General features: G+C 52.0%; 8 protein-coding genes across 8 annotated transcripts; 4 read left to right on the plus strand and 4 right to left on the minus strand.

Moving 5' to 3' along the window:
- Positions 1-162: 162 nt before the first annotated feature.
- On the minus strand, positions 163-2,115 carry agm1 (phosphoacetylglucosamine mutase PCM1; the record flags this gene model as incomplete). The annotated part of the gene is made up of 5 exons (XM_056882550.1): positions 163-1,035; positions 1,090-1,581; positions 1,718-1,862; positions 1,950-1,963; positions 2,023-2,115. 5 exons carry the CDS (start codon positions 2,113-2,115, stop codon positions 163-165), a joined length of 1,617 nt encoding a protein of 538 aa, XP_056744391.1.
- A 380-nt stretch (positions 2,116-2,495) lies between these two features.
- N7443_002495 (PGAP3/PER1 family protein) lies at positions 2,496-3,663 on the minus strand (the record flags this gene model as incomplete). The annotated part of the gene is made up of 4 exons (XM_056882551.1): positions 2,496-2,550; positions 2,613-3,387; positions 3,442-3,484; positions 3,535-3,663. The coding sequence occupies 4 exons, from the start codon at positions 3,661-3,663 to the stop codon at positions 2,496-2,498; spliced, it is 1,002 nt and encodes a 333-aa protein (XP_056744392.1).
- A 663-nt stretch (positions 3,664-4,326) lies between these two features.
- On the plus strand, positions 4,327-5,690 carry rmtA (protein-arginine omega-N methyltransferase HMT1; the record flags this gene model as incomplete). Its single annotated transcript, XM_056882552.1, has 6 exons — positions 4,327-4,424; positions 4,488-4,501; positions 4,574-4,593; positions 4,660-4,769; positions 4,825-5,156; positions 5,212-5,690. The coding sequence occupies 6 exons, from the start codon at positions 4,327-4,329 to the stop codon at positions 5,688-5,690; spliced, it is 1,053 nt and encodes a 350-aa protein (XP_056744393.1).
- Positions 5,691-6,250: 560 nt separating this feature from the next.
- On the plus strand, positions 6,251-7,410 carry N7443_002497 (putative peroxisomal dehydratase; the record flags this gene model as incomplete). The annotated part of the gene is made up of 5 exons (XM_056882553.1): positions 6,251-6,370; positions 6,426-6,474; positions 6,537-6,857; positions 6,913-7,006; positions 7,065-7,410. 5 exons carry the CDS (start codon positions 6,251-6,253, stop codon positions 7,408-7,410), a joined length of 930 nt encoding a protein of 309 aa, XP_056744394.1.
- A 342-nt stretch (positions 7,411-7,752) lies between these two features.
- On the plus strand, positions 7,753-9,602 carry N7443_002498 (putative trimethyllysine dioxygenase TmlH; the record flags this gene model as incomplete). The annotated part of the gene is made up of 4 exons (XM_056882554.1): positions 7,753-7,808; positions 8,771-8,876; positions 8,939-9,038; positions 9,094-9,602. The coding sequence occupies 4 exons, from the start codon at positions 7,753-7,755 to the stop codon at positions 9,600-9,602; spliced, it is 771 nt and encodes a 256-aa protein (XP_056744395.1).
- Positions 9,603-10,175: 573 nt separating this feature from the next.
- On the plus strand, positions 10,176-11,767 carry N7443_002499 (proteasome regulatory particle base subunit RPT5; the record flags this gene model as incomplete). Its single annotated transcript, XM_056882555.1, has 3 exons — positions 10,176-10,486; positions 10,618-11,033; positions 11,109-11,767. 3 exons carry the CDS (start codon positions 10,176-10,178, stop codon positions 11,765-11,767), a joined length of 1,386 nt encoding a protein of 461 aa, XP_056744396.1.
- Positions 11,768-12,341: 574 nt separating this feature from the next.
- N7443_002500 (glutamine--tRNA ligase) lies at positions 12,342-14,297 on the minus strand (the record flags this gene model as incomplete). Its single annotated transcript, XM_056882556.1, has 1 exon — positions 12,342-14,297. One exon carries the CDS (start codon positions 14,295-14,297, stop codon positions 12,342-12,344), a length of 1,956 nt encoding a protein of 651 aa, XP_056744397.1.
- A 624-nt stretch (positions 14,298-14,921) lies between these two features.
- N7443_002501 (uncharacterized protein) lies at positions 14,922-17,300 on the minus strand (the record flags this gene model as incomplete). The annotated part of the gene is made up of 2 exons (XM_056882557.1): positions 14,922-16,833; positions 16,894-17,300. The coding sequence occupies 2 exons, from the start codon at positions 17,298-17,300 to the stop codon at positions 14,922-14,924; spliced, it is 2,319 nt and encodes a 772-aa protein (XP_056744398.1).
- Between the last annotated feature and the right edge of the window lie 1,387 nt (positions 17,301-18,687).

Genomic DNA, 18,687 nt, shown 5'->3' on the forward strand with positions numbered 1-18,687 from the left:
TAGAAGCATAAAAGTTGTCTACTTGAAAAACTGTGTATTGTATTGGAAAACTCAAGCTCTACGGGAGTGAGATAGTGATGATAATTTCATTACTGCATCAAATGATGTCGACTGTTTTCTGTCGAGATCTTTTGGGGGCCCATTTGCCAGCGCCAAGGCTATTTAGGCCGAGGGATCAGCGACGCCAGCCTCGCCAACAGCGTTGGCAACGCGAGTAGCCAGATCGTCTGCTTCGGACCGGCTAGCAGCCTCAGCGTAGACACGAACGGCATCCTCGGTACCACTGGCACGGGCGAAACTGCGGCCCTTGTTGTATCGAGACATCAAGGACTCAATCTGGCCCTGAAGACCGGCAGGGGACTCGAGCTTGCGCTCGGCGTCGTAGGCCTTGAAGATCGACCGGTCCTTGACCACGACGCGTACAAGGCGGGAGGGCAGATCGGTGTAGGTGCCCAGCCATTCCTTGGGGGACCAGCCCTTGTGGGCAAGGATGGCCTCGACGAGAAGCATATCGGAGAGAGCATCGCCGACAGCCTGATTGATCAGGTCGGTCAGAGCCTGGAGGCACTCCAGGGCGTGCTGCTGAGCCGGCGACTGGGGCTCGGCGTTCTTGATAGTCTTCATGGCATTCTCGGAGAAGGTAACAGTGCCGTGGCCGTTAGCTTCGAAGTAGACGCCGACGTCGAAGCGGAGAGCGGCGTGGTGAAGGTGCTTGACACCGGTGTTGGTGCAGATGATGGGGAGCTTGAGCACCTTTTCAATGTAGTCGGTGCTGGCGCCGTTGGCGTAGGCAGTCTGGACAACACCAATCTTCAGCTTCTGGGCAATGCCAGCGTTGCGAGCAAGGTCGCCAATGAAAGAGGCAGCAAGAGTGGCAATGCGATCACCGTCCAAAAGACGAAACACGTTACCCTCATCCTGGAAGTAGTACACCAGACGATCAGCATCGCCGTCCAGAGAGGCGCAGCGATCAAGGACGCCGGCCTTAGAAGAGGGAGGAGCGCGTTGCTTGGTCTTGACGTAGTCGGCACCACACTTGAGAGAAGTCAATTATTTGCGATAGCATTATGAGCGCGGAAGGTAACTCACGTCGAAATTCAGGCTGTCAGGGTTGATGACATCGTCATTGATGACCTTAATATCAATTCCAGAAAGGACCTTCATGAGCTCTCTCAACTTGGGTCCTCCGACACCGTTGGCGCAGTCAACAGTCAGGCTACCTTGAACTTTGACTCCACGCATGACCTTCTGGAAGGACTGTGCAAGCTTCTCATAGTAGCCCTTCTCGCTGGGCTCGCCATACTCGTATTGTGTTCCGAGGGTGTTCTTGCACCGCACAACATAGTGGAGCTGGGGGGTGGTCATGTACTTGAAGTCGATGAACTCGACCTCGGTGGCAGTAAGCGCAGCATTGAGCACACCCACCAGACGGGAGCCAGATGCACGGGTGTCACGAGCAAAGACGACACGAGCGGGGTTGGTCATCTTGACATCGATCTCCTTGGCCAACTCGTCGTAAACATCGGCAATGGACTCCAGAGGGGCATTAGCCAGCTTGGTAGCGTATTGCTCCCACTCAGCCTAGATTAGATTGTCAGATTGGGGTGTTCAAACCAAGCGGGTCTTCCTATTTTGATTTTACCTCCAGCATCTCGCCCTAATAAATCCAAGTCAGAAAACTGCACCATGATTCGTTTGGGTGGGGGCCATTATTTACCATCGGGTCAACCAGCTTAACTCCATTATCCTCCGCGGGATTGTGGCTGGCAGTCACCATAACACCAATCCATTGTCCACTAAGCTTCTTCGAGCGCAGACCGGCAAGTAGACCGACAGCGAAAACGACAGTGTTGAGTAGGTCACTGTTCACACAACGTCAGAGCCCACGTCAACAAAAGGACGATCGCGGGGGTGTGGAGGCGGGGCTGGTCGAGGCCGAGGAAACTTACGCCTTCATGCGGAACTGCAAGCGCAAAGAGATCAGTTAGGTAGAGTTCCATGTAGGATTCTAGCGCGACTTACCCCGGCGGTGCCATACTCAAACACCTTGCCCTCGGGCTTCTGGTACTGCAGCGCAGCCTCGGAGATTGCTTTCTTAACCGCGGGAGACGCCATTGCGCGAATCTGCAGCAATCAAAGATGCTCAGAGGAGTTCGAGACCGGTGCACTCGAAAGAGATCGAGAAAGGTTGAAGGAGGGTAATTTGAAACAGGGAGGGGTGAGACCAGTTTATTGCGACGGCCCTAGCGGTGAGGCGCGGGGAAACAGGAAATGCAGTTGCTGGGCAGCGGTAGCGAGACGTGGCATTACGGCTCCACCTACTTGATCCGAGCGTGGAAATTACAACAGCCCTGGAAAGGTGGGGGAGGTGTTCAGTTATTATTTTATTATTAGCAACAGGGTCACCGGGACGCTCTACTGTTATACATGTTCTGAATGTTCTGATCTTGATCACATATGCCACCCTCACACTCGGGAGTATATGACCTTTCCATCTACGCCTTCAGTCGGTGGCCTGCGATATCGTCCTGTGTATCCTTGATGAGGAACCTGCCAATCCATTAGTAATGAGAACAGGGTACAAACGCAAAGCGAATTCGGGAAAAACTCACGAGTACCACCAGGCAGTGGGGACCACAGTGCCAAGATGCCACAGACTGTGTGCGTCAATCAACCCATGCCACGGCGGGAAGTCCAGCAACTCCAAACTCATGGCTAGGATAATCCATGCAACAATCATGCCGGGCCAAGCCGTCCACGACTTGAGATGTTTCTGGTACCGAACGATACTGAACACCGTCCAGATCAGGTTCTGCACGATACCCACGGCGACGTTGGCGGCCATATTGTACGTGTAATCCCAAGACCAGAAACTGAGATAGCAGACATGCAACGTGTAAAGCGTAATACATATACCTGTCCACAGGCGACGTAGAGTGGGGCGGTATTCTGGGGTTTCCAAGTCCAGGCGCAGGATGCGCACCACGGCCAGATACAGACCGTAGAGAACGCTGGCCCCGGCCGCCCAATAGTCCAGCTTCTCAGTCAGACCGAAATCTCTCATATGGAAGACCATACTGAAGGTCCAGCTGGCCAGCCCGATGTATCCAAATGTCATGTAATACTTGCGAAGTGAGTGCCAGGCGGGAATCGATTCTTGGATCCGGGACATGCCGTGCCAATGGGCCATGAAGTTGAAGAAGGAAAACAGCACCGAAAAGGGTTCCTGCATCCCCATGATTCTTCGGAAGGGCCATTTGCCGTGGAACTGAACCACGGGGTTCAGCATCGGGGGGTCACGAGAGACTCGGCGGTCGGTAATGACATGTTGGCAGGTATAGTCGCACTCGGCCGGGCAGGTCCATAATAACAGGCGGTGGCATAATGCTGGACGAGGTTAGAAGGGAAAGCTGAAGAAGCTAAGATGAAAGGTGGACGTACGCAGTACCGAATTGCCGCCCTGGCAGTTCTCCGTTTTACAAACCTGGGGTTGTCAGCGAAGTGCAAGATCTCCTGGACCTGGGGAAAGCTTACCTGGACACATTCTTTGAAGTCGGGGAGGTGGTCACCCAAGGAGGCAGTAGTGTGGCCAATGAAGAGCCCAAGGAAAATAAGTGCTAGAAGAGTGGAAGGTCTCACTCTGCAGGCGCCCAAATTCATCATGATCAGCTTCCGGGGGAGGGGGGTGGAAACGCGTAAGCAGGAGGAAAGATGGCGGAGCTCCGGGCGGCATTGCGAGGCTCTTTGGTTTTCTTGGCAATTCTTGTTGACAGCTCATCTCCCGCGTCAGGGATCATTCACTCTATTTGTCCCATGCTTGATACCGTCCTATATAGTCATTAACTGCAACATTGGCTAATTTGTTGCCATGAATAAATCGTGCACTTGCCCAAAAAACTTTTTGTCTGGGTAGGTAGAATCCTTATTTTACTTCCTTCTAGTGACAAGCCTTTTCAAGCTGCAATCAGAGTAAAATGTGAACCTGTTTAGACTCCAACCTGATGATTAGCAAAGATGAATAACCCTCATTTGACTACTACTACTACTACTACTTCATTCCATACTTGGTGACTTGATAATGCAGTTGCCGCAGCCCTGTATACAGATCAGCAATTAGCCCTACGAGAATCAGGGCTTGTAAGAACCATGTGACCTACAAATGCGGTTTAGTGCGGGCGGGGAATTGGAGTGAAGCTTGGCGCCTGAGGACTCGAAAAAAAAAGTTGCGGGCAAACTCTCTAGGATCTTTCGTCTGATCGTCTTTTTCCCTCTATCATCCCTCTTTCATTCTCATCTTTATCACTCCATATCATTACAAGTGACAAGATGGACGGATCTGGAACCCCCGAGCCTACTGGCGTTATCGCTAGCAGTGCTGATCGCATGGTTGGCATGGAGCACTCCGAGGTGCGCTACTTCACCAGGTAAGAATTTCCGGCGCCTAGATCCTATTCAAATGTTGTCGCTTATCACTAATTAATTCACAGCTACGACCACCACGGTAAATGATCTCGATTCTGGTGTTAAACCTGAGGTGTTCCTTGACTAACGAGTTTTCTTCGCCATCGCCCAGGTATTCACGAGGAGATGCTGGTAAGTCCACTATCATGAGATGAGATACGCGGACCGATTCACTGACCGATGTGTCTACTTTCACAGAAAGATGATGTCCGTACCCGTTCCTATCGCGACTCTATCTACCAGAACCGCCACATCTTCAAGGACAAGGTCGTCCTTGATGTTGGCTGCGGTACCGGTATTCTGAGCATGTACGTTCCTACAACCCAACGATAAACATGTCCATTGGCTGACAGTATTGATCAGGTTCGCTGCTCGCGCCGGTGCCAAACACGTTATCGGTGTCGACATGTCCTCCATCATCGAGAAGGCCAAGGAGATCGTCGCCACCAACGGCCTGTCCGACAAGATCACCCTCCTTCAGGGCAAGATGGAGGAGGTTCACCTCCCCTTCCCCAAGGTTGATATCATCATCTCCGAGTGGATGGGTTACTTCCTTCTCTATGAATCCATGCTGGACACCGTCCTCTACGCCCGTGACACCTACCTCAACCCCGGTGGTCTGATCTTCCCCGACAAGGCCACCATGTACGTCGCTGCCATCGAGGACGGCGATTACAAGGATGACAAGATTGGATGTAAGCAAATGCCTCGAGTATGAAGTCTTTCGATTTGGTGCTAATAATTCTCTAGTCTGGGACAACGTTTACGGCTTTGACTATTCTCCCATGAAGGAGATCGCTCTTACTGAGCCTCTGGTCGACACTGTCGAGATGAAGGCTCTCGTCACTGATCCCTGCCCGATCATCACTTTCGATCTGAACACTGTTACTGTCGCCGACCTTGCCTTCAAGGTTCCCTACCAGCTTACCGCTCGTCGCAGCGACTTCATCCACGCCATGATTGCCTGGTTCGATATTGAGTTCAGCGCCTGCCACAAGCCCATCACCTTCTCCACTGGTCCTCACGCCAAGTACACCCACTGGAAGCAAACCGTCTTCTACCTGCGTGATGTTCTTACCATCGAGGAGGAGGAGAAGGTCTCCGGCTGGCTCGAGAACCGCCCCAATGACAAGAACAAGCGTGACCTGGACATCGATCTCTCGTACAAGTTCGAGACCAATGACCCCACCCGCTTCGCCGAGGGCAGCTGCTCTTACCGCATGTGCTGATCTCGTCAATGGGATTTACGACTCATTCTTCGTGATATGAATTTTCGATGCTGCGCGTCTTTTTTTCGGGAAAGTGGCTCGTACCAAATGCAATGCAGCATAGCATGGGCCAAATTGGATTTGCACAGGGACATTGAACATCTATCCGGCCTCGATCTCTCTCGGCGTTAATATTTGTTATTGGGTGGCAGGGAAAAGGCATTATTACACGGCGCGATACGGAGAGATGGTTATGAAGCTCCTCGATTTCTAAGTAGATATACCCCGAGTCGATGCTTAGTCTAGCAACTCCGACGCTTCTTATGTCTACAATCTTGGTTACAATACACTCCGACTTAAGCGTAGTTTAAAGTGTAACCGGGTGAGAAAATTGAGGGATGCCAAGGCTATGGCGCGTCGTCGGCTAAGCAGTAACAAAACTTATCAGATCCTCGGCTCAGGGCCGCCCCGCAATTGTTCACTGCTACTTTACCTTCTTCTCCGCTTAATTCTCCTCGTTTCATTTTTATTTGCATTTCGCTTTGCAATTTTCTGTTATATCTGCATATCTACTCTTCAATATGTCTGCCCCCGGAGCTGGCCACGAATTTCCCGCCAAGGAGGTTTCCTGGCAGAAGCGCGACGTCCTCCTGTTCGCCAACAGCATCGGTATCAAGGCAGACGAGCTGCACTTCCTCTACGTAAGCTCCCAGAGTCAATGGAATCCTAGTGGACTGGTTTGACAGGGTTTCTCAGGAGTTGCACCCGAACTTCGCAGTTTTCCCCACCTACTCGCTGATCCTTCGTACGTAACATGTCGTGGGACACTGATTCTGCCCAATCACTGACATGAACTCAATTGACTAGCCTTCAAGCTCACCGACCAGGAGGTGACTAATTTCTATGCGCGCCAGCAGGCCGTCCAGATTCCCGGTGTTCCCGACTTGGATCACCGCTTCGGCGTTGACGGCCAGCGCAAGATTACCGTCCTGAAGCCGCTCCCCCCGACCAGCGCGGGCCGCAAGTTCGAGCTGCGCAACAAGGTCATTGGTGTTTATGACAAGGGCAAGCCTGGCACGGTCATGGAGACTGAGCAGTCTATTGTTGATAAGGAGAGCGGCGAGGTGTACTCTAAAGTTCTGTCCAGTGGATTTTTGGTTGGCCAGGGTAACTGGGGTGGTCCCAAGGGTACGCTCATACTAACAATGGTGTTTATTGGATGTACACTAACCCGCTATTATAGGCCCTTCCACTGTTAACTTCCCTCCTCCCGAGGGCAAGAACCCCGATGCTATCCACGTTATTCAGACCACCATGGAGACCGCCCATTTGTATCGGTATGTCCAAGCACGTCTGATTCCAGCTAATTGATAATGGCTGACTGTTTAAATCTAGTTTGAATGGCGACTACAACCCCCTGCATGCCACTCCCGAGCCCGGCCAGAAGATGGGCTTCGGCGGCACCATCATCCACGGCCTCTTCAGCTGGAACTCCGCTGCCCATGGTATCCTGCGTGAGCTTGGTGGTAGCGACTCTGCAAACATGAAGGAGTTCCAGGCTCGCTTTGCTTCTCCCGTGCGCCCTGGTGACAAGCTCACCACTGAGATTTGGCGGATGGGCAATGCTCAGGCCGACGGGTTTGAGGAGGTCCGCTTTGTCACTAAGAACCAAAATGGCAAGGTTGTATTGAGCAACGGTCGCGCTCTGTTGAAGGTTATTGGGAATAAGAGCAAGCTCTAGGTATATGAATCTGGGACAGGATCTATACCCAGGTGGGTGGCAGTTGTATAGAGTAGCATAGAAAATGCCCGAGCACCAACTGGTTTGAAGCACCTGAGCAGAAAGCTTTTCCTGTGATCATTCCAAGAAGTAATCTAGACGCATTGTTATTGTAAAGACCCGGTCAAATGCTTGAAATGATTACCATTACAACTATGTCCTTGGAAACAAGATCAAGCCCAACCTATCAACCCTCACGTGACCATTGGCCCCCGCTTAGGCCTCTCCCCAGATTCACATGTCCGCTCCGCCTTTCAACGTTCAAATACCAGAAACGCAGGTTCAGCTTCCAAGATCCTATAAATGAGTGTGAGTAGCTTCGCAGTGCTTCGGGCGGCTGCTCTCAAGAGCAATGCCAGGTATGATGCTCAATTAACCGGTAACTGCGATGCCGAGGCTAATCTACCAATCAGATTCCACATCGCACGATCCTATGCATCTCACTGCAGCCAATTGGTAGGTCATACATCCGTTTGATCGACTTAGACTTCAATTCTATTTGATAGCTTACCGTATGTTCTTCCTTCGTTGCTGCGACAGACTATTCGACCTCGGAGTGTGGCTTCTTACCCCACTGAGGGAGCCTTCGGCTCGCGATCCCCTGTTGGCGTCCGCGCGATTTCTCACGTAGCAAAAGCAAGTGATCCGATGGAGAACTGGCCTATCAACACATTCACAGATGAGAATGACCAGCTCAACGCCAACAAGATTCGGTCACAGGGATACGTCGTTATCAAAACCCAAGGTAAAATGGCGCGTAAGGAAATGCCCTATTTGCAATTGTCAGTAACCTTAAAAAACCAAAGACTTGTTTGAATACATCTATACTTACATGGTTTTACAGTGGGCCGTTTTTCCTGAGGTGAGTCTCGAGGACAAAAGCTTATAAGAGGAACTCTGATTGACAAAGTCCGAATAACTAGAGAAAACTGCCAATGCTCTACGTGTGTCCATCCGGACACGAAGCAGAGGATTGTCGACACTTTCAAGGTATCCCACCCGCTAGACCATTCTAGCTTCGGAAGCTTACACGTTGCTAGATTCCGCAGGACGTCAAGGTTCAAGCAGCCGAAACTACCGAAAGTGACGTGAAAATCAAATGTGAGTTTTCGAACAGCTTGTATCCCCAGAGAGGTACTATGACTGATGCATATCCAGGGTCCGATGACCATGAAAGCACCTACTCGTGGGACTGGCTCTTCGCCCACCAGCAAAACAAGAATCCTCACTCAAAAGTGCGAGGGTTCGAAGGCTTGCCCCGTGTCAGGTAACTACAAAATGTCGTGAATAGACTTGCCTATTTTCTAATTTCGAATTACAGATATCAATCCTTCTTCTTGCTCGACAAGGAGGAAGGCTACCCCGAGGTACACTACACAGATGTGATGTCGAAAGATGCATCTGTGCTAGAGTGGTTGGAGAATATCGTAAGTCACCACATATTATTCATACCGGAAACCTTCAATATATACTTACAGATAAAATCCAGTGGAAATGGGGATTCTGTTTTGTCAAAGGTGTTCCTGTCGACCCCGAGTCTACCAAGACTTTAATCGAAAGAATTGCTTTTATTCGTCACACGCACTATGGTATGTTGGAACCATTATAACCGCCTGCTTTGTATCAGCTAACCATGGCCTATAGGCGGCTTCTGGGATTTTACTGCCGATCTCACCTTTAAAGACACCGCATATACTAACGAGTTCTTGGGCGCCCATACCGACAACACCTATTTCACGGACCCTGCAAGACTTCAGCTCTTCCATCTTCTGTCCCACACAGATGGAGATGGCGGGGCCAGCTTGTTGGTTGATGGATACGCGGCTGCTCGCCAACTTCGTGAAAGATACCCTCAATCCTACCAGGCCTTGATACGTTACCGGCATCCTTGGCATGCAAGCGGGAACGAAGACGTCTGCATCCAGCCTTCTTCTCGCGCCCCGGTACTTTCCGTTCACCCGGACATGAATACTGTCTACCAAGTTCGCTGGAACAATTATGATCGGGCACCGAAAAGTGACTGGAATATAAATCAGCAGCAGGCGTGGTACAAGGCGGCTGCACGTTACAACAAGATACTGCAAGAAACGAACCGGCAGATATGGAGGCAACTCGAACCTGGAACGGCATTGAGTGAGTTTGCACTAATCTGACACTTATGATCAAGCTGATTGACTGGTGCTCTAGTCTTTGATAACTGGCGAATGTTACATGGCCGCTCTGAATTTACTGGGAAGAGAAGGATGTGTGGTGGCTACGGTACGTATCTAATGATGCCTCATTATTTTCTGTCGAGGGTATGACTCTAATGATCTTACTAACGGTATGGAATAGTCAACAATGACGACTTTGTCTCGCGATTCCGCCTCCTCAGGTATGGGCGAGAGAAGGTGTTGAACAATCTCGGCAGCACGTGGGCATCGAAATCTGAAGACAGCCCATACTCCATCTATTAAGTCCAGACCGGCAAATTATTACCGGACATAGTTTTCAAGAAGTGCTTAGCCTGAATGATGTATCGAGAAAGCAGATTAGCAAAAATGTAGAATACACTGTTGATGGCATCACGTGACGGCTGACGTTGATGGAGCTCGGCCACCGACAGCTCTTCTCCAACCTGCGATCCCTTCACCTCCATCCACCCTTTCCAAACCGGCCATCCGTTTCTCAATAGGTTATTTCTAATTCCATCCGATCGTCACTTCCTTTTCGAATTCCCGCCCATCATGTCGACCCTCGAGGACCTCGAGGACCTGGAGCGTGAGACCAGAGACAAGAAGCAGGACCAGGGCGATGACGGCAAGAAGCCCGGCGGCGACGATGATGCCGAGATGGAAGATGCCGAGAAGAAAGATGATGAGGAAGAGCTCTTGGATGAGGAAATCCTGCACTCTAGCACAGCAGACATCGTCAAGCGACGGAGGATGCTGGAGAACGAAATGCGGATCATGAAGAGCGAGTTCCAGCGGTTGACACACGAGCAAAGCACGATGAGGGAAAAGGTCAAGGATAATCAAGAAAAGATCGAGAACAACAGGTACGATTTCTATGATGGCCCGGGCGGATCCTCATCGCGACCTCCACACAGGGCTCCGCGGAGCTTTGAAAAGCCCCAGCCAAACGAACACTGCATTCTATCGATGCTAACATCAATTCGCTTTCTAAAAGGCAACTACCATATCTCGTTGGAAACGTCGTCGAGCTCCTGGACCTTGACGTGGAGGCCGAAGCCGCAGAGGAAGGGGCCAACATCGACTTGGACGCCACTCGTGTCGGCAAATCCGCCGTCATCAAGACTTCGACACGTCAAACTATCTTCCTTCCCCTGATCGGCCTGGTTGACCACACGCTGCTGAAGCCCGGTGACCTGATCGGTGTGAATAAGGACTCATATCTCATCCTGGACACACTACCTGCCGAATATGATAACCGCGTTAAGGCGATGGAGGTCGACGAGAAGCCGACGGAGAAGTATACGGATATTGGTGGTCTGGACAAGCAAATCGAGGAGATCGTCGAGGCTATCGTATGGCCCATGAAGGAGGCTGAGCGGTTCAAGAAGATTGGCATCAAGGCCCCGAAGGGTATATCAGCTCATCCCTATCATATTGTGTTGTTTTTTTTTTTCGCAAACTAACGAAATCGCTTACATCTTACAGGTGCTCTGATGTACGGACCTCCCGGAACCGGTAAAACACTCCTCGCCCGAGCCTGTGCCGCCGAGACAAACGCAACCTTCCTCAAGCTCGCCGGTCCTCAACTGGTGCAAATGTTCATCGGTGACGGAGCCAAGTTGGTGCGCGACTGCTTCGCTTTGGCAAAGGAGAAGGCCCCCTCAATCATCTTTATCGACGAGCTTGACGCCGTCGGCACAAAGCGATTCGACTCCGAAAAGTCCGGTGACCGTGAAGTGCAGCGAACGATGTTGGAGCTCCTAAACCAGCTTGATGGTTTCGCCTCCGACGACCGCATCAAGGTCCTCGCCGCGACTAACCGTGTCGATGTTCTGGACCCTGCTCTGCTGCGTTCCGGTCGTCTGGACCGCAAGATCGAGTTCCCTCTGCCTAACGAGGAAGCCCGTGCCAACATCCTGCAGATTCACTCGCGCAAGATGTCCGTCGAGGACAGTGTCAACTGGGCTGAGTTGGCCCGGTCGACGGATGAGTTCGGCGGTGCGCAGCTGAAGGCTGTCTGCGTCGAGGCTGGTATGATTGCCCTGCGGAAGGGAATGAGCAAGGTTGGCCATGAGAACTACGTCGATGCTATCGCCGAGGTCCAGGCCAAGAAGAAGGATACCAACATGGGTATCTATGTCTAGATGTCTCTGGGCATTACGCCTTATTATTTTTCCTTTCTCTATTATCGTCTCTTATTATGTTCCTTGATTCTGGTCTCGGTCATGTATGTACGTTTCTGCGGCTTGAATAGCCGGTAATTCGCTATGCAGGTGGGCGGTTGCCTCTAAACCAAATAACATGATGATCTTAGACTGGCAATGTCAAGACTTTCCCTGTTTTCTTGGAGGAGAGACTATCAATTATCCCTCAACATTAGCGCACGTAGACAGCTTCATTGGTGGCTTGTGAGCAACTACTCGTACGTAGCTGATGTAGAGTTCATCATGGAAGATCATGGTAGGAAGTAGGTCCATAGGCATTTGTCATCCACTCTACGGCTTTGTTGACTCCCAAAGCCATAAACCGACTTGAAGAAATAGAAAGAACAAGATAATCGATGAGATCTCCAGATAATTAACCTGGTAAATCCTGATATGTGTGTATTTCTCCATTTTCCGAACCCTAGCTGAAACGAACAAAATGCAATGGTCATGAATCCATATAAAACACCTCCCAACATCACCAACCTAACCACCAAACCCCAACGAAAAACATCTAGTTCTTACCCTGAGTATCCTTCAAAGTGACAATACGGTTAAGAATAACCTTGGACAAGTCATCTGAAGATTCACGATCAACAGCATAATAAGCAGTCCGCATACCCTGGAACCGGATACAATGCTTGTTTTTCTTAACATCACCCTCAGCTGCATCCTTAGGCCAAGGCGCAGACTTGCTGATATCCTCAAAGCCAGTCTCAATCATAGCGCCGTGGTAGATCTGCTCAGACTCGGGATCGATATCAGCGAGGAAACCGCCCGGGTGAGCTGAGGGATCCTCAGACTTGAAGAGTGGGTTGAAGGCGCGGACCTCAGCCTTGATAGGGCTGTTGTGAGCGGGGGATTCAGCAACCCAGTGGATGAAGGTCTTGGGACGAATGGCGGGCTCGCCTTCGGCGGGCTTTTCGTATTTGGCGTGCACGACTGTGACGACGCCGTTGGAGTCTTTTTCGAAGGAGGTGGCGGTGATGGGGTAAGGGGCCTTGAGGAGGCCAACGGTTTTGCCGGGGGCGAGGCGGAAGTAGTCGGCAGAGTCGACTTCGCGGAAGTCGGAGCGCTCAATATACACGGTCTTGGTGAAGGGGACGGTGTGGGTGCCGAAGACGGGGTCCTTGGAGAAGGGAACCTCGCACATTTCGAGGTGGTCATCGGCAAGGTCATCGATGATGACCTTCAGAGGCTCGAGGACGACCATCAGACGAGGAACGGTGGTTTCCAGATACTGGCGGACGCTCTGGTCGAATCTGACCATCTGCACGTTGGTGACGGCCTTGGTGACTCCGAGCTCGTTGACGAAGGAGAGAATGGCACCAGGGGGGACACCACGGCGACGCAGGGCGATGAGGGTATACAGGCGAGGATCGTCCCAGTCACGCACGTGGCCCTCCTTAACTAGCTGGATAATCTTGCGCTTGGAGAGGACGGTTCCGGTGATGTTGAGACGACCGTATTCACGCTGCATGGGACGGTAGATATCGAGCTTGTTGTTCAGCCATTCGTAAGAAACGCGCGAGAGCTCGAACTCCGTTGTGCACAGCGAGTGGGTGATCCCCTCGATACTATCGCAGACGCCGTGGGCCATGTCGTAGGTTGGGTACATCTTGTACTTTGAACCAGTACGGTGGTGCTCCTTCTCGCCTTCGGGAATGCGCCACGCGAACAAATCCCACATCTGTGGGTTAGGGTCTTCCAAATCCTGTTTCATGCGTAGAGCAGCCTCTCCGGTCTTATATTTGCCATCGCGCATAGCGCGGAACTCCGCCAGAGACTCCTCGATGGGACGTGTGCGATGGGGGCAAGCAAAGCGCTGGCCGCCACGCTGGCCGCCCTCACCCTCACCACGCTGAGCCCTGACCTCGGCCTTGGTGCAGTGGCAGACGTAAGCGCCGTCACGACGGATAAGCTCCTCGGAGAGCTCGTAGAGACGATCGAAGTTGTCACTGGCGTGTGTTTCGCGCACGGGCTTGAAGCCGAGCCAGGACACAATGTCGCGAATGGCATTATAGTATCGCTCTTCCTCGCCGGCGGGGTTGGTGTCGTCAAAGCGCAAAATACACTCGCCTCCGTGGTGACGAGCAAAGCCGAAGTTCACGGCAATGGCCTTGCTGTGTCCGATGTGGAGGAAACCGTTGGGCTCGGGCGGGAAACGAGTGCGGATCTTGGGATGGGTTTCGGAGATGGGTCTCTCCTGGTACACGTCGTTCAGGAAGCCGACCTTGAACATGGCGTCGGGGTCGCGGGGCGCAGGAGCCTCATTGGCAGCTTTAGGGGCCTTGGGGGCTTTGGGAGCCTTGGGCTTGGGGCCCTCGGCGGCCCTCTTCTCGGCCTTCTCCTTCTCCTTCTGGAGTTTCTTCAAAGCCTTCTTGGACGGACCTGCTTCGGCGGGGGCGCCTTCAGCCGGGGCGGCCACTTTGGGCCGCTCGGGAAGCTCGGTGGGCTTTGCCGGATCCATAATTGATCGATCTGAAGCTCAAAAGGCAATGGTGGGGGTGGAGAGATATTTTCCGAGGGGCAGCGATGCTTATCAGTTCCCATTTCGCTTATCGGGCCGATGAAACCCCGGATGAGTCATATCAACAAAGGATAAGTGAAGTATAGGATTCTTTTGGGACGATGTATTAAGAGAACTATTCAAGTGAAGTGATTTTCAATAATGTATGTACTATGGATTATCAGTACTAGATACAAAAGTGATGTACAGTTGTGGTACAAGTTCTGTACAAACCCGTCAACGGACACAGATACACGAAACCGACACAAGCCACCTGGTTACCAATGCGCCAGACGTTCCATCCCAAGTATGAGAGACGCAATGAAAAGTAGCCCCACCCAAACGGGTATAATATAGGTACAAGAAAACAATGAGAAAAGAAAGACCGAGATAGTGCATGAATCCGGATAGAGCCACCTGTCGTGCTCATTAAAACCAAACGCAAGCCGTCGAGACCTGACGCATGGAATGTATCATAGAATGAGAGTAAATAATAGAAAATAAAAAAGCAGAGCACCTTAGAAAGAGACAAAGTGCGGGGTATATGGCGTGGGAATAGAGACAAGAGGAGAGTAGAATGAGGGTTTAGAAGAGCTGCATCGCGCGGATGAGCTCTGTGTTTCCTGGGCGATCCCGTTCCATGTGGAACCACCAGTCCCGGCCCATCTTGTGGTTCCAGGATCCGGTGCAGGTATCTTTATCCCAAGGCAATGCGTGGCTTGAGCCATTGCTCATGGGTGTGATTGGGGTTGTAGGGGTGGCCGGAGTGCTGGTGGACCGACTGCCCAGGCTGCCCCAGCCAAATCGCGAAGTGGTAGAAGTCGGTGACGCGACCAGATCCTCGGGAGGGGGAGGAGGGGGCGCGTTGGGTATAGATTTGCTATCGAAGCAATGCACACCCATTCCAGCTGCATATGACAGTGATTGATTAGACGCAAGGAGGTGCTTCCAGCCAATCAAGCCACCATCTGATTCTTGCCCGCAGATATCTGGGCGCAGGAGGAAGCGAGGGATTGATGCTCCAGTAGCAGGGTCCCTGACACCGGAACGGCCCATGAAAGTAGGCATGCGGAATTCGTATACGGTCTTGGGGCCGTCGTGCTCAGGCGGGTCGTTCTTATACCGCTCAGATGCGGCCCAAATGCCATAGTCGTCAAGCTCGGGCTCGGGATCTTCTTCTTCACAAGCGGGCGCATGGTCAGGAACATATTTATCGGACCAATCCTGGATCAATACAGGCATGCCGTTCTCCGTGTCCTTGATAGCCATGTCGATAAAGGTCTGTGCACGAATCCGCGAGGAAGTTAGGTTGTTCCCTGCAGGCAGGGCAAGCGGCCGAGTGCTGACAGACCCGTGTGAGCTGCGAGGTAGACTGTACCTATCTGGCCTGAGCAAAGCCTGGCCGTTCAGGATAGGTCGGCAAATTGCTTGCAGAGCCCCCGGAGGTTCCACGTCGTTGGGAGCGCGGAGTGTTTCGAGGACAGGGAATCCAGCAGACAGGATGCTTTGGGCGAGATAAGAGTTGGGGGTGTCGGTGTATTTGGGAGGTTTTTGGAAAGGAAGACTGCTGAGCTGGGTGAGCGCTGTGCCGGGATCGGGACAGGCCACATCCCAGTGGAGGAACTTGAGGCTCGATGACGCTAAGATTGGTTGCAGGATCATGTCCTCGTCCGGCATGATCGGGCACTTCTCCGCCTGCACGAACTTGAAACGCTCAAGCTGTCTTAGAGAGGAGAGAATCTTAGAAATGACCAGCAAACACTCAATATTCTGCTCGACCAGGGTGAGTGACTTGAGCGACCGGGACTCGGGTCGCGAGGTGTACTGTGTGAGACCTGTTTCGGTGACACCGGGCAGATTTTCCAATCTCAAAGATTCTAGCTTTGGCAGACATAACAAGGTGCTATCTGCAAACGCGTCCTCATTAAAGGACGTGATGCACAAATTCTTTAAAGCAGGCAAGAGATCAAACATGCGCAGGAAAACACTTGGTTCCAGAGCTCCATTTCCGTTCAAGCCATACAGCATCAGGGTTTCCAGGTTTGTCCAGGAGACATGGTAGTCCAAGAACTCGAACATCTGGGAGGGCCCTAGGCTTCCGGGGCAGGAAGTGCTGCGAGGAGATACCTCTGCTACTTCCGCGGCCTCGCCCAGAACCCAAGTATGTTCCTTCAAGCGCTTGCGCGTCGAAAGAGCGTAGGTGAGACGGTCGAACTCGTGGTGATAGGGAATGGACAGACCCAATAAGCGCTCCAGGTTGGGACAGACCATGACCACGGACGCGATCAACTCGCGATATTCATCCCATTGTGCGCTGTGCTTTGTTGTTGTGAAGAGCAAGTCCATTTGTGGGACCCTGAGTTCGCGGACGAGGTTGGCCAGCAACTTCCGTTCGCGCAACGTACGGCGCAACAGCTTCAAGCGACTGCCACGCTTGAGACGATATTTCTTTAGTTGAGCCGGGGAATCCGTACCAACGATGTGGATCTGGGTGTAACTAAAAAAAAATCGCATGAGAAACTAGCGCTTAAGAACGGTGGTACGCTTTTCGACTTACAGTCTTCCTCGGACAGCCTTCTCCCAGGACCGGCACGTCAGGGACAAGGCGTGAAGGTCGCGTTGGAAACATGTCGTGCAACCCGTTTGGTGCGGTGCCTTGTGCAATGTTTCTAAGTTGCTCAGGATGACATCGTAGACCTCCTGCGGTAGTCGGCGCTGAATAGGTTCAATGTCGATAGGTTTGTCTATCGAGCCGAAAGAATCGAATTGGCGATATGACGAGGCCGGAGAGGAAGGCGAGTACGTGGTGGGCGTGGTGGACGCGGCGCTGTAGTTCGTTCGATACGAGGAGACGGAGGATGTGCGCGATGCGGGTTGAGCGGTCACGGCGAACTCCTTGCAATTAGATTCAGGTATGGTATAGGGCACAGCCGGGCTCGCCGGTCTACTGACAACAACACTCATTGTGTAGTTGCTCTAGCATCGGAGACGTCGCGCGAGGTGGAAACAATAAGGTGGACGGATAGTTGAGGGGCAGGAATGTAGGGGGACAAGACGAGGTGTCGTAATGCAACCGAAGATCGGCGAACGCCAATTCCACGGTCACTCAAGATAACGAAAGTGGTGAAGGACTTGTTGATCCTCACGGTGAAAAGTGAAAGGTGAGAGTTGACAGTTGACAGTTGACAGTTGACAGTTGATAGTTAGAGGGTGGAAGTTCACAGTTCAGGTAGGTACAGAATGTTCCGCTCGTACTCTCTCAATCAACATGGAGGGTCCGGCAAGAGACGACGATCGACCCCCACATCAGGCATGCGTTCTACGGAGCACTTTGACAGGGGCGCGGTTCAGGGGTTGCGCTACTTTTTTCTCTGCCCTATCCCCGATGCAGCCGGGATCCGCCAGGCTATTCCTAGACTGGGTTTGGAGTAAATAGTCCCAAAGGCACGCGATGACCGCTTATAGCGACCTCGAATGGAACGCATGGCTTTCCCCATTCCCATGGGCTTCGGAGCTAGAGACATGCAGACGCCTCGCGTCGAACGATCCTCCATGGTACATGGTGGTACATGGTACATGGCGGGAAAGCGGTTCGTGAGCTGCAGGGCTAATCCCATGCAGGTCAAGTGTACCTGCGCCAAGTGGGTCAGAGCGGGGTCCGCCCCTTTCTTTCTCTTCTGTTTCTACTTTCTATCCGTTGGATCCTTGACAATCCTCAATTAGTCCGCTTTGAGTAGTACCCTACGGTTTGACCTTGAACTCAGTCTCCCGACTAGAGTGGCATATAAATTTGGCCTACGCAACGTGCTCTGTTTCATCCAGTCATACAGTGAGACGGATCTAATTATGGATCCTCCCGATGGAATACGGGCTATGGTGTCACACATTCCTAATCACTTACTGTCAGATCCCATGATGGCGTCCTCACGGCTGAAGCACAATCGCCACAAGCCGCCACTGAAACGTGCCCGGATGTATCCCACATGGTGTCGAATATCTCCGACTATTTTTGCCACTGGGTCTCAAAAATCTGAACATTGGCCCTAGTGGACTCTGGCAAACTAACCCCGAGATCGATCGGGATCTGCGCCCGTGGATTGGTCCTGCACTCCCCGTCAAACCGCTCCCCCAAGATCATACTTCTCTGCTTCAGCAGCCACCTTCATCATCATGGAGCCCCTAGGGTCATCTAGGGCCCTTTACAACCCTTGGGTCTCATGCAAATTCGACTTACATTGGCAGCTTAAACTCTGTCGAGCCATGGGCCTTTTCGGGGTCTCTGAAGATCCGATAACCAACATGGCCAACTGTGGACAAGACACAGCTGAGACTCGATCCAGTGGAGTCTAGC

This window comes from Penicillium atrosanguineum (assembly GCF_028827265.1).
Source record: "Penicillium atrosanguineum strain IBT 20685 chromosome Unknown utg000002l_segment0_segment0, whole genome shotgun sequence".
Classification (NCBI taxonomy): Eukaryota; Fungi; Ascomycota; class Eurotiomycetes; order Eurotiales; family Aspergillaceae; genus Penicillium; species Penicillium atrosanguineum.